Consider the following 14,068-nt stretch of genomic DNA (forward strand, 5'->3'; position numbering starts at 1 on the left):
CCATTCTGGTAGACATTAATGATGCACCTAGAGGATGAGAAGTGTGCCAAGAGTACTTCCTATATGGTTCTACCATTAATGGGCGTTGAAGAGAAAGGGGAGAGGACTGAGACCATATGGGGAGTCCATAGGTCTGGAGAGGGAGCGACAAAGAGGATGTCGGTAACAGTCTGCCTAGAAAAAGGGTTTACGTAGGTGTCAGCAATCGGCAGACCAGGAGGTGTTTCTTCAACTTTTTCCTTCCAGGAATCGAAAGAGTGGGGTGTGATAGGTGATAGAGTAGCAGTTAGAGTACATAGGGGAGATGGAGAGCACCATGGAGGGAGAGGGCAGAGAGAAAGAATGGAGTGAGAGAGAGAAGGAGAAACTGTACAATGAACTCACCAGGCGGTCTAGCAGCAAGACAGGCCCAGACGAATCAGGTGCGCAACGTCACAGAGGTCGCTGAGTGGGGTATTGCAAAGCTCCAGCCACAGAGGAGGAAGGCGTCAGCTGGGGGAACAAGCGGCTTAGCAGCAACGCAGGCACAGACGAGTCAGGAGCACGATAGGGAAGACCAGCCCAGTGAAGAGAGACGAGCGGCAGAGGGCACGCTCAGTGGGGAGGCTAAAAGACTTGATCCAATGCCAGTTGATACAGGTGTCCAGCCGGGCTGTGGAGTGTATAGTCCCACATGCAATGCGAGCATCTCAAGCAGCAAGACAGAATGGACAAGCCAGAGGCACAGAAATAGAGGATGCACAGATGCAAGGTGACCACCTGCAAGCAGTGCAGTAGAGGGCTCCCCTGGTTTATAGCTCCAGGCTGGATGTCATGCTGTGGGTAAGCCTTATCAGTGGCCGGAGATTTCCTGCGATCCACAGGGGGTGGAGGGCCTAGATGAATCTTTGAGTCTGCCCTCCGCCCAGATTTTTCAGTCTTTATGAAGGTTCCAACAGTATTACTCCCGATTTAATACCTCAAGGGTAGGATGTCCCGGGGGTCTCACTCACAATTGCAGTTCCTCATGATTTTGGTAGGGAGGGGAAGGATCGGTGCCAAGCCCAGTGTGAAAAATCTTCCGGTAGCAGAGGGCCGCCTCAGGCCTCCTGCAGAGATCTTCATTATACAGGTTAGCCAGAAGGCTGATATAAGACTTCCGCAGTCGGCACTGTTCGATGAACTTTGGGGCATCACAAGGTTTCCTTGGCTCTAGCGGGATGTACTGGGGGGACAGATTCTGCCCGTGCCCAGCACTGATCGAGCTGCGGATTGGACCGGAGGGGGGCAGTTTGTGTTACGGTGTCGAAGTCTGGCTTTGTGGTTACTCTGCTGCGGGGACCGCACCGCTAGGTCACTCCTGGCACAGCAACACAGCAGCAAGAAGCGGGGGGATGTTGGATGCCTTCCCCTGCAGCTGTCAGCCCACCTTAAAGGCCACCCACTCCTTGGTCACTTGGTGCGGGTCATAACCAGATCTAAAAACCCAATCCTAAGGCAAGGACAATGGTCCCACCAGTCGAACAATGGCTCTAGGTGAACGCGGGGCAAAAAGGCATCAAATGCAGCAGCCATGCCTTCTTCTGGGAATCCACGGACTCGCCCGATATTAGCCTCCACACGGGCCGAAGACTGTGATCACTCTTCAGACTAGTGTAGTTTGTAGGCGAGAAAGCTGCTGGGCTCAGCAGATGTGCAGCTTGGGGCTTTTTGGGGGTTCAGGATCATTCAAACCCAGCAGAGACTGAGGCATCTGCAGAGTAGAGACCGCTGGCTTTCACCCACAGCAGCAGGACTGCCCTCCTCCTCGTGGCCCAGTCAGCGGGAGCTGCACCGCACCATCGGTGGCAGGGCTCTGCGCGATGCTATCTCGATGTCTCCCCAGAACGTTATAGGTCTCATTTGGTGGGCACCTTCATAGATTCAATGGGGACTCCACTTTGGACGGCAATCTCTCACTGTCCGTTAGACAAGAAATGTCAAAGTAGTATTTCCCTTGATTCCCAGGTCTTTATTCCCGGGATTTTTACCATGGATACACAATAATAGGACAATTTGGGGTTATCTCTGAGGTCTATTTATTATTTAAATGTGGCTTTGCATTTCTGGAGAATTAGCAGGGACCCAGTCAGTCTGGAATTTTCAGCTGGCTGTCTGAAAACCAATTTCCAACATGGGCTGGTCATCCCTCTAATTGGCGTCCTTTCTGCATGGGGATCAGTCATCCAGATGGGTTATGTTTTCGCCCCCTTGTCCACCTCATTCCAGAAATATTCTTCAATTGTCCACTCCCAATATTAATCCCTGAATTTTGTGTGCATGCTAATATATATTTTTAGCTACTCGCCAGATCTTGTGACAGAAGTGTGATTTCCACTAGTCTCATGACACAGATGGGAGGGAGAACTCACTCCTAAACCTATGAAGATGCATTTCTTTAATGTCAAATAACTCATGTGTGAGATTAATAAAATGCAGAATAATGAAATCTACACAGTCAGACTGCTACGTATCTCCAGAGGTAATTATTTTTCCAATTTATCTCCAGATTGTTCCATTGCGCCCTAGGCATATTTCATATGGCTTGGAAGCTATCTTTTCTTCCTACAATTTGCAATTAGTCTCTTGTTTCTGATGGATTTCTTCCACCCATGGATTCCTCATCTATAATAATTCTATCCTAGTGCAGCTGTTCTTCGTAAGCATTTCTGCCGCCAGGGGGCTCCGTGTGGCTCCATCCGATGCCTCTATGTGCCCCGCGCCGTATATGACGTCGGGCCAGTATATAGTGAGGCGCTCTGCATCGTGGCTTCCGTTCCTTTTTTCCACGCCCTGTTCTCTGAGTGGAACAAATCAAAGAAGTTATTTATGCCATGCTGACTCCAACGGAGGCCTCAGGATTCAAGCCGTGATTGTGGCCAACAAACGTTGGTCACAGATCTGCACCAGATCTGTCTTTGTTTGGGCAAGGAGCACAGCATGCAGGCTTGGAGGTCGTGCCAGTCCATGCACTCAAAGGCCCTGAAGTAAAGGGCAGCAAAACACTTCACCTTTGTCCACAAGGTGAAGAGTGTGGAGCGACAGTCTTGTTCGCGGGCGTTCGATATGGAGTGCCGTCCTGAAAAACAGGCTGCTCAAAGAGGAGGAAAAGAAGGACAAGAAGACTCGGCAGCGGAAGAGGTCCCACTCCCCGAGTGGTTCGTCTCATCATCCTTCTTCCTCATCTACTAAGAGGCGGAGCCACCGCTCCAGGGAGTCCCCAGAACTGCCAGTACAAGTCCCTTTTGCCGCGATATTTCCTTTGGAGGGCCTTCCCTTGGGTGGCTAGTAATGTCATTCGGCTTCTCAATTCATTTCTGTAGGGTTGTTCTGAACGATGAGTATTTAGATTTACACCAAGATACCTATAGTTTGTTACTTGGGTAATGGATGAGGTATTCAATTTCCAGTTAAATTTAAAACCCGCTTTTGGAAGATGATGATGGAAGATTAAAATATTGGATTTAGTTGTGTTGATTAATAAGTAATTATTGTGTGCATAGATTTCTAGGGCTGTTAATTTTCATTGAAGTCCTGTGGGAGTCTTGTCTAAATTCACTAAATCATCTGCATATAGCAGGCTCACGATTTCTGATGATCCTAGTTTTGGGGCAAATGCTCGGACTGCCTTAAAAATGTCACCAATATCATTAATATAAAAATAAAATAAAATCGATGCAAAGATACATCCCTGTTTTAGCCGTATGTTTCTTAAGATTGACTGTGTTAGTAATCCATTTGTTGTCAGCTTAACTTTAATACTGGTTTCTAAGTAAAATTTACAAATAAAATATATAATATGGGTAGGACACTTTGCATTGCTCAGTTTATTCCAGTGGTGTTCACGAGATATTGTGTCGAAAGCATGTCTAAAATGTATTAAAGCTAAAAACATTGGTTGTTTATTTGTGATTGCTTGCTTCTTGATTGCTGATAAGATTGTTAGGTTTAAAATGGTACCGACCCCCTTTATAAAGCCAGACTGATGCCTGTCTAGGCGACTAGTATCTTCAAGCCATTTCAAGAAGGCATCCAGAATAAGTCTGGCAGATATCTTTCCTAGCGCGTCTAGGAGTGCAATAGGTCTGTAATTATCCGGCTTACTCCTTTTGCCTTTCTTAAAAACCTGGATTATGATCGCTTCACACCAGGAAGAAGGGACATTTCCTGATAGAATTTCTTGATGAAATATAATGTCTAAAATCGAGGTTCATTCCTCTGGATTAGGCTTCAGAGTAAAGTTTGAGAGTGTGTCGCGGCCTGGTGCCCTGGATGAGCTTACTTTCTTGATTATCATAATGATATCGTCTTTGTCGTACTTGATGAACTCTAAAAGATTTAATGGTTTGCAAGTCGTAGTGTCAAATTGCAGCGCAGGGTCATATAGTAATGAAGTAAAGTGTGTCATACAGGTTTGTTGATCAACGGTGTTGCGCATTAGAGACTGAGTCGTGTTTGCTTTTGAGTCATTGATCAAATTCCATATTGCTCCTGTAGATTTTGACATTAAGGCAGATAACATTTGTTGTGCTTGCGCCTGTTTGGTAGTAGCTATAATCTATTTTATTTTGTTTTTATATTTCATCTTCAGATGATTTCTGTAACTTTTAGAGATTGTAGGGCAAAGTGCTCTCAATGCTTGCCGTAGATCTTTTTTGAGTTCTTGTATTTTTGGAATAAAATTGTATTTATGTTTAAAGATTGGACGTGTGAGATTGTGATTACATTGATTGAGAACCATTATATAATTGGAATAATCAGGGCATTGTATATGGTTTTTACTTCTAAAATCATAGGACAATTTGTGTGGCAGTTTATTTAGTTAATGAGGTTTCCATGCCAGCCGATTCCGACCCTGATTTATGATCAGGGTTTCTGGGTAGAGGTGAGTGGCTTGGGCATTATGAGGAAGCTGTTTGACCTGAAGGACATTATGGTCGCTTGCGGAATTCAATAGTACTTTAAAAGACACGATTCTCTTGTTCGCTTTGTGAGATACATAGACATAGTCTATGATAGATGAGTGTGCTCCTCTAAACCAGGTATAATTGGCGGGAGAATCTTCGGTAAAGGATCCATTTAACATGACAAACTGTCCGATTTCAATCAGCATTGTCGACTTAAATACTCTCGAATTGGGGTCCTTTGATTGTGGCATAAAACAGTTCATGTTGAAGTCTCCCGCTATTATAGTTGTTTGTATTTTAGGATCAAGGAAGATAAGATCAAGAACTGTTTCAAGTAGCTGTATGAATTTGGAGTCATTGGTTACTGGAGGGTTCCAGTAGATGTTAATCAAGGCTGTTTTGGGGAAGAAGGGGTGGAGGAAGTTTGGGGTTGTTATGATCGCTAGCTGTATGCCTGGATTAGGTGAATATGATTTTTCTATGTGCATGCCAGAATTGAGTGATATCACAATTAGGAGTCCTGCTGTAGGTCTTCCCCCTTTGTGCTTTGATTGCTGGAACCCAGGCTATATTATGGTTAGGCCACACAGGTTCAGAGGTAATCCAGGTCTCTTGTAGCATGGCTGTATCACAGATATTAAGAAAATCTGATTTAGATGTTAGGAGGTGAATGAAGCCTCTAGTGTTCCATATCATAAGTGAGATCTGTGTGGGTTGATCAAAAATCTCACGCTAGTGGTTGCTTGTGGCTGTTAGGATTTTCACCGCATCAGATAGCCATGACCATCTTGATTTAGGCTGAGGAGGTGGATTAATGTTCTGTTGCTGCTGGGGGTCCGGAATGGTTCCCTTGCACTGACGACATGATTGTTGTGTCAAGGGTTCTTCAGTTTCAGTATTGGAGGATTAATTTATTGTAATGTTGTGTTGATGCATCTGCTCATGTGGACTAACTGGGGAGTTTGTCCTTATTTCAATAAGAAGACCTTGATGAAGCTGTTCTTCTCGCGTCTGCCAGATTAGGTTTTTAACTATTGTGGATAGTATCTGTATTTCCACTCTATCTGGGTTGGAGGGGTCGAGGTAGATCACTCTTTCTATGTCTTGTGATCTTTTATGTCCCAGTGTGTTTATCGCTTTAAATATGGTTAGTAACGTTCTCTGTGAGGATATGGATCCATTTCCTTCCTATCTAGCATGGTCAGAACTAAAGTATCACTGTCTGGGATAGAGGCTATGCTGTTAATGAGGTCATAGCCTTTATTTAAGTCAGTTTGTACCTGAGGTCTGACGCAATCATGGGTGTTGCAAAGTATTGAGTTTTGCTGTTAATTAGGTGGCGCGGCTACCATGACTTCCCGAGTCGCTCTTGATATAGCCCTTGCGTTGTCATCACATTTTTGTGCTAGTGTTTTGAAAAAGATGGATTCAACATCTAGATTTACACAAAACCTTTGTTTAGGTTTCGATATGAGGGCTGATGCAGAGTGGAGACTTCGATGTACAATTTCAATAATTGGGAGAGATGATGTGCTGTAAACTGATAAATTGATAAGATCCTCATCCGTAGCCAGGGCTTCAGTTATTGGGTTGGATGAGGATGGTTGTACATTGTCATTTATTTCTATGGGTATGCTGGGTCCCTTTGCAGCATTGTCCAGATCTTTACTCTGTGATGGCGAAGTGCAAGCAGCATTCGCCGGATCAGGTACTTGCCCGTCGAATGCTGCTGACTCAACAGAAGCCACTACAGAAGAACTCTTCTGGGGGGTAGGAAGGTTATTTAAAAAATTCCTTGTTTTCTGGTTGCATTTTTTTTTGTCGGTAGTGATAAGTTCTTAGATTTTTTGGAGGTCTCGATGCTAGTATCACAAATTCCTTTTTTAGTTTTTGTGGTTTTCTTTTTTCGTTGGCCTGTTGCCTAGGTCGAAATACATTTTATACGGGTACTTCTGAGAGGGCAAATTTGAGGTTTCTAGGCAGTCTGGTTGAGATGAAGGAGTCACTGGAGCCGAAATAACCAGAACAATGGAATCGGCTATTTCAGAGTTAGGCAAGATGCTGCTTGCTACTCCACCATTTTGTATAGAGTCAACTAATACTGGCACATTAGAACTGGGAGTCAAATGACATTCACATTTGTTCATAGTTACCTGCTATTCAGTCAACTTTTCTTACTAAGAGTTGCGTTATCATAGTTTGGTTAAAACATTTCTGATCCAGTAATTCATATTACTTAGTCAGCATGTAGATGATTGAATTAACTGCATGGAGAGCAGTTTCTAGCGATGTATTTGCCAGAAATCCGATAGATGGTTGTGGCGCTGGCTTACTGAATGACGCCACTAGAGAGGAGTTGGAGTCTAGTTGTGATCGATTACCTGCAAATTCTTCATTGGGGTACAATTGAGAAGATTTGGAGAGTCTGGTAATCTGGGGGTCAGCTTTGTGTGGTTGTACATTAGTCGTAGGAATTTGCGTAGAGGAGCGAGGTAGCTGACTTTCAGATCTCAGATTTCTGAGGTCCGTAGGCTCATGCATGTCATTCGATTGTGGGAAGAATTGAGTATGCATTGGTTTGGTCAGTACAACCTGCGAATAGAGTAATGGAATTACAGAGGAATCAAGGGCATGAACATTCACCTGAGCTTCTTGGGGACATGATTCAGTCACTAAAGCATTTGGAGTAAGTTAAACATCAGGATCATGACTGGCCTCAGTGGCAATGGGGGTAGTGCAGAGGTCCATGGTGGCATCTGTTATGGTGTGTGTTACACGGGAGAGCCCTTGGGTTAGATCGTTCACACCTGATTTTGTTGCCGTACCTTCACGTTCTGTCGCAAAGGGACTGACGGTAGGGTCCTCTGCAGCGTTCCAACAAAATGTTCTGATGTCACCAGAGGTAGTAGCGGGACTCTGGGGGCGCGCTCCAGTTAATTTGTAATTGCCTTCACGGAGGAGTGCTGCTGATTGAAGGTTTATTTTGGTAGGCGGAGCCATGACCGGGCATACACGTCATAAAATGATACAACGCCATCGAACATTGGGAGAAGATAAGATTTATATGCAGAGAGGATAAGGGGATTGGGAAAAAGAGTTAATCTGCGCGGCATGGTGTCCTGCGTGCGGCACTGCAGTCTGCACTCTTCAGGCACTCCGCAGATGCACCTGGCCGCCAGATTTTGTAGCGAATGCTGGGATGGCTGGGCGTGGTTAAGAAAAATAAGAAGAAAAGGGTGAATTATATTAATGAAAAAGCAAATAGATGTTGTGGATATAGGGTAGAGAGGGAAATATCAATACCCAAAGTTAGTAAAAGTCAGGAAATCCAAGTTAGTTAATCCTTCGTGACATCTAGGCGCGGTAGAAAGCGAGAAGCAGCAGGAGGGGCAGAAGGCAGTCTGCACTCTTCAAGCTCTCTATTTAATAGCGTATGTTTTTTGTGGTTCTAGGTAAAAGTTTTGAATGCAAAGGATCGAATGACCAAAGGGTCGAAGTCAAAAGGACCGAAAACCAAAGGGTTGAATTTTTTTTTTGGGGGGTCCCCTCAAAACACCATATTTTGTGGTAAAAAACACTTTTTTTTACAAAACGGAAACCCAAAAATTCAAATTTTTGAAAAAAAAAAAATTCGACCCTTTTGTTTTAGGTCAAATTGACTCGCCTTTGGCATTCGATCCTTTTGAATTCGGTACTTTAACTGGACACTGTTTTTTGTTATAGTATTTTATTCAGTAGATTGTGCTTGCCAAGTGACTTAAAAAAAAAAACAATTGTACTACAGACATTCAGCATAATCCCTTTGCCTGGTTGCTGGTACAGTACCTCACATATCACAAATACAACTGCTGGTGGCTAACATCGAATAGGGCCTTAACTTAACCGTGTCTCTGATTTTAGACAAACGCACACGTGACTCCCTCTAATGAATGTCATCTAATTACAGCATGATTGCCAGCCAGTTATGTTGAAACAAACAAGAAGTTTGGCAAGGTATTTAGTTAAAATGCATTTATTTGAGTTTTAAGATCGCGAGCGTGTCGGCCCTCCACTATATGAGCATCTGGGATAGGGGCAATCTGCGAACTGATCAGACTGTGCGTGTAAAATGTGAATTATTCAAGAGGTACTTAATGTGCGTGCGATTCAAGAGAAATTAAATGCAACACCAGCGCCGTTGGTCCTGTGACTTGTCGCTCTCTTTTCCCTATTGTAGACTGGATCCAGCACCGCCAGCGGGAACGTGTTGTTTGCCTTACATAGCATCTGGAGAACTCAAGGAATGGCTGGGTGAGAACCATTTTCTGTTGCATCTGAATCTTAAAATAACTATTGGCATGTTAGTTAGTCTGCCGACAATTTCTCGGGGATGATGAAAGATCAAAGGGCCGCACAGATGGCAGATAGCGGCTTGGCGTGACACACATTCTATTTTAAAAGCAGGTTATCTTCTTTTCACCTTCAAACCACCTCGCACTATTTGCAGGTGATTGTTCTGTGACATAATTTGTCAAACACTGCTTTGCTCAGCAGTAAATCACTGCATTTATTGAGGCCTTCTGGCAGTTTAGTTGAGTATTAGCACTTGGCATTTCAGAAAAAAGTGCGAGTTACAAGTTTTGAAGATTACTGCATTTAATTATTTTTCTCAAAATAAAGGAAAGTTAAAAGGTTAGACAATCTTTCTTGCGTTATGCCATGCATCCTTGGGAAAGTGCGTCATCTGCCATTTACTTGGCCTCTTAGTGCTGGCTGCAGCCTCAGATCTATTTGCAGATTGTGGTTTGCTATTTGTGGGTTGGCCTTTGGTGATAAACGCACAGAGAAACGCTGGGCTTGTCTCCTTCAACAGGACACATGACAGACAGTTGGTTTGCATGTCAGAGTATTACACTGGATGATGTTTTAGTGGGGGAAGGGTTTTCACTGGAGACCTTGACTGCTTGTTGTGGGTTATGTAGAGATCGCTATAGAGATGTATATAATAGGACGGTGATGATGATAACATCAACTTGCATTGACTTTTTCCAAAATTCTATTGCTAATAACTTTGGACTCGCTAGACAGATATGGAGACATTTCTCCTATAAAATGTCTTGCACAGGCCCCTCCAAACTGTACGTTTTGGGGCAAATTTGTTAATTGTTCAAGAGTTATTCTGCATACTATGTGCCCAATTCCGTTGCAAAGCACATACATGACATTACAGAGGGGATCCACAATGACATACTAAATGACATCATGCAGGACTTCTGCCGGAGTGGGGATACCACACCTGCAGAATTTCAAGGGTTTTGTTGCGATAAATCAGCTCAATTTAACTCTTCCTTAACTAAAGTTTTTTTCAATAAATTACTGCTGCACTATATATATAGTTAAGGTTAGGTGAGCATCAAGTTCAATAGGAAACCAGAAAATTGAATTGCTTATACCTTTTGACTTGCATGACGGATTCAGCTGATATTCTGCAAGAAACAAGTTTGTCAGACACCTCCCATGGCCCCCCACTTCCCCAGACTGGACATTTGGGGAAAGATTTGTTGAAAAAATGAGTAAGAAAGCAAAATAACCACTGTTTTTGGCCTTTTCGGCGTATTGGTCTTAGGGCTCTAGCCCAAAGACCAATACGCGACCAGTACTCACACAGACTCGCAGTCCCAACATTCAACAGAGCCAAAGCTGGCGGAACCAGCTTTGAAGTACTAGCCCCCAAACCATGGAACTCCCTTCCGCTGAACTTAAGAAAGGAAGAATCCCTCACAACCTTCAGAAAAGCTCTCAAAACAAAGCTGTTTAACTAAACCATACGTTTACTGCACCTCACCTATCATTGTTCCTCTGTAACCACGGAACAACTGTTTATTCTGTCTTTCTAATATCTGTCTCCTATGTAACAAATGTCACAACATGCTTCAAGTGAATATTCTGTAACAGCGCCATGATGCCTCCGTGCTGCTGGGCACTTTATGAATCCAAATAAATAAATAAATATTCCCATTCATTTTTTCCCCCCCAAAAAAGTCCACATTTCTGAGGAGCACACAGCTAAAACCGCTGGACGGAAGTGGACCAGGTACGAAATCACTTGGGCACGAAGCGTCGACTCGATTTCTTGGAAGGGGTCTGGGGTTATTCCGTCCAGCAGTTAACATATTTCATAGAGAAAGGGGTGTCCCATTTGTATGACAATTATAGCTACATTTTACCAATGGTGCTTTGCAGCAGAGAGTCTGAGAGGCATTTCGGAAATGAAAAAGCAGCCATTTTTCCCCAAAATTCTATTGCTAATAACTTTTGACTTGCTGAGTGACATTTTCAAACAAAAAGTTTGTCAAGGCCCCCCCCCCAAACTGTACATTTTTTGCGATCAAAAACGTAAAATGAAAAAAATATCAAGAAAACAAAATACCACAGTTTCACAGTTTTTAACCCATTTATTTTCCCATAGAGACCATAGCGCGAACACGATTTGGACCAAGTATTTCTTGAATGGTTTGGGTTAAATACATCCAGTAGTTTTAAAATATTCGACAGAGAAGGGGGTGTTCCGTGCTCCGTAAAACGTTTATATCGGCCTTGGTGCTTTTTTACAGCAGAGAGGCTGAGCAAGGCTAATAACGTTTGACTTGCTGGATGGATTTGGATGACATTTTCCAAACAAAAAGTTTTGTCAAGAGCCCCACTAAACTCAAAATTTCTGGAGAAATGTATTAGAAAATGGAAAAGTTGTTGAGAAAACATAAAAACTCTGTTTACAGCCTACTCGCCTTCCTTTTCCTATAGAGAAAAAGTGCAGTTTCTGAACAGTCGTAACGTGAAAACCGATTGGCAGATTTGGACCAAATAAGAAGCAATTGGGGCATAAAACGTTGACCCAATTTCCTTGACTGGTTTGGAGTAAATCCAAATATTCAACAGAGAACAAGGTGCCCGCTGCTCCTTAAAACGAAAAGAGGTTGAGAGCGGCTAATAACGTTTGACTTGCTGGATGGATTTGGATGACATTTTCTAAACCAAAGATTTGTCATTGCCTGAACTCGAACCTTTGGGACCAATGAATAAAACATGAAAACGTTATTAAAAAAACATAAAATTGTGTTTTCAACCTACTCCCATTCATTTTCTCATAGAGAAAAAGTTCAGTTTTTGAACAGATGTAGAGTGAACACAACCTGGCAGGTTTCGTACAAATGAACAATTTACGCACAAAACATGAACTTAATTTCCATGACTGGTTTGGGGTAAATTCATTCAGTTTTTTTGTAAAATATTCGAGAGGCACGGGGGTTGACCCCCTGTTCCTTAAAACCTTTATATGTATATCAGCCTTTATGCTTTGCAGCAGAAAGGCATTTAAAAAATAAAAAAAATGTTATGTTTTTTGCTCGATGCAAGTGATTGCCGCAATATTACCAGGAGAAGCCGCAAATGAAAGTACTCAGTGTTATTTGGAGGAGGAAAAAGGTGCCATCAAACTTTGCAATTAACTCCCCCATGACTTTACAGAGTATAATAGCATTCTCGACTTCAGAAAGAGACTCAACACTCTTCGGTTTATGTAGTCACTTGTTTGGGAACATTGATTGTTTTGAACCACATCGCTTAAATGGCCTTGGCTGTAGGCGCTATAATAATAGCAATAGCAGTCACATCAGGCTAGAAGTTGGGAGTGGGAAAGAAGACACCAGGTGAAGTTGTAGATTTGGGGGTGGGTTGGGGAGCCAGTTACGAGTAGAACCTTTTTGGTTTATCAGGGGAAGACAGCAGGAATCTCACGAGATTACAGCAACAAGGTCTCAAAACGCACTCAGAAAAAATGTGCATCATCCAAAGCCATGAGTGATGGGCGGTAATGGGAGAGGGTTATGGAGGGAAAAAGCAATTGAGTGGAGTGGGGGCACCTGAAAAAAAGAAGGGGCACATGTTGAGTGCCTGTGAGGACATGGAAGACTTTTACATTTTTAGCAATTTCTCCCCGCTGTCACGGGAATCGGCAAACCGCTACTCTACCATAGGAATTTCTGTTATTGGAAATGATTACTGTGAAATGATCGCAGGAATAAGGGGATAGGGGAAAAAAAAGGTTTAATATCTGCAGTGCCTACTAGTGTATCTACTGGCAGGGGTCAATTGGTGTTTGGTAACAAATTAATGGTCTGAAATGGCCAGTGGGCCCAAAATAAAGATATTAGTGCACCATGCACAGAGGCCACAAGCAAAGGCCATATCTAGTGGCTCCTCAAGAAACTGTGCGACATGGGGGTGTGGCCAGCAGCCGTTCAATGCGGATGCACTTACTTTAAGGCATGAGGCACCACCTGAGCAGTGGCTCACAGAGGTGAACTACTTGTCAGCTTCTGAGAAGCTGAGGAGCTCGTGGCTACGGATTGACCTGGCACCGGGAGTATTCTTCCTGATATCTCACCCCTCGGCAAACCGAGCAGAGTGGACCAGTGTTTGGGCCAACTCCTGGAGCAGGCTAAGAGAGAGAGGTGGGGGGAATTGAAGAGAGGACAGTATATGACGGAAGCTGCATCGTGGAACAGCCGAATGAAACAACACTGGGTTGCAGCAAATATAAGGCCTGCTCGAGGATAGCAGGTTAATAACAGAGGGTCAGTAACTCATATTACACATTACTTGGGGAAGAATCCACAGGGACTGCATTGAGCTGGTGCTGTCACTTCCTGCTGCTGGTGTCCAGGGGGCCTGAAGAGACTGACAGATATCTGGAAAAAATCACAGGTGACACTTGGAATGCACAGTGAGGAAAGTGTGGAGTTGTATGTCAAAATTTGATCCTAGAGACACTACACCTAAGAGGTCTTGTTGAAATGATGTATAGTGGAAAGGGCACGCAGGGTACCAGAGAGAGCCCCACTGCTGGGAGGACCACAGAGGGCAATTGTGGCCAAAGTGTTAAACCTCCGGGACAGAGATGCGATTCTGCAGGAGTGCGCAATGCCATGATTCTCATCTTCTCAGACTTTACACAGGTAGTTCAAAACCAGTGAAGATCATTTGACAGTGTACGCCACCGCCTACGAAAAGAAAATGTAAGATACATGATGTTCTTCCCTGCAAAACTGAAAGTGCTAGCACACGGGAAATCACATTTATTTGTTTCACCACAGGAAGCATGG

The 14,068-nt window shown here is 43.6% G+C and overlaps 1 protein-coding gene across 1 annotated transcript in view; it reads left to right on the top strand.

Annotated features, from left to right (window-relative positions):
• The window catches only part of SLC25A26 (solute carrier family 25 member 26), a 1,812,191-nt gene that overhangs the window by 1,562,304 nt on the left and 235,819 nt on the right, over positions 1 to 14,068 (top strand). The window contains exon 9 of the mRNA XM_069643784.1: positions 9,142 to 9,215. Coding sequence (XP_069499885.1) covers positions 9,142 to 9,215 — 74 coding nt within the window. The remainder of the gene's footprint in view (positions 1 to 9,141; positions 9,216 to 14,068) is intronic.

Source organism: Ambystoma mexicanum, chromosome 2p, assembly GCF_040938575.1.
Source record: "Ambystoma mexicanum isolate Mex_15411 chromosome 2p, UKY_AmexF1_1, whole genome shotgun sequence".
Taxonomy (NCBI): domain Eukaryota; kingdom Metazoa; phylum Chordata; class Amphibia; order Caudata; family Ambystomatidae; genus Ambystoma; species Ambystoma mexicanum.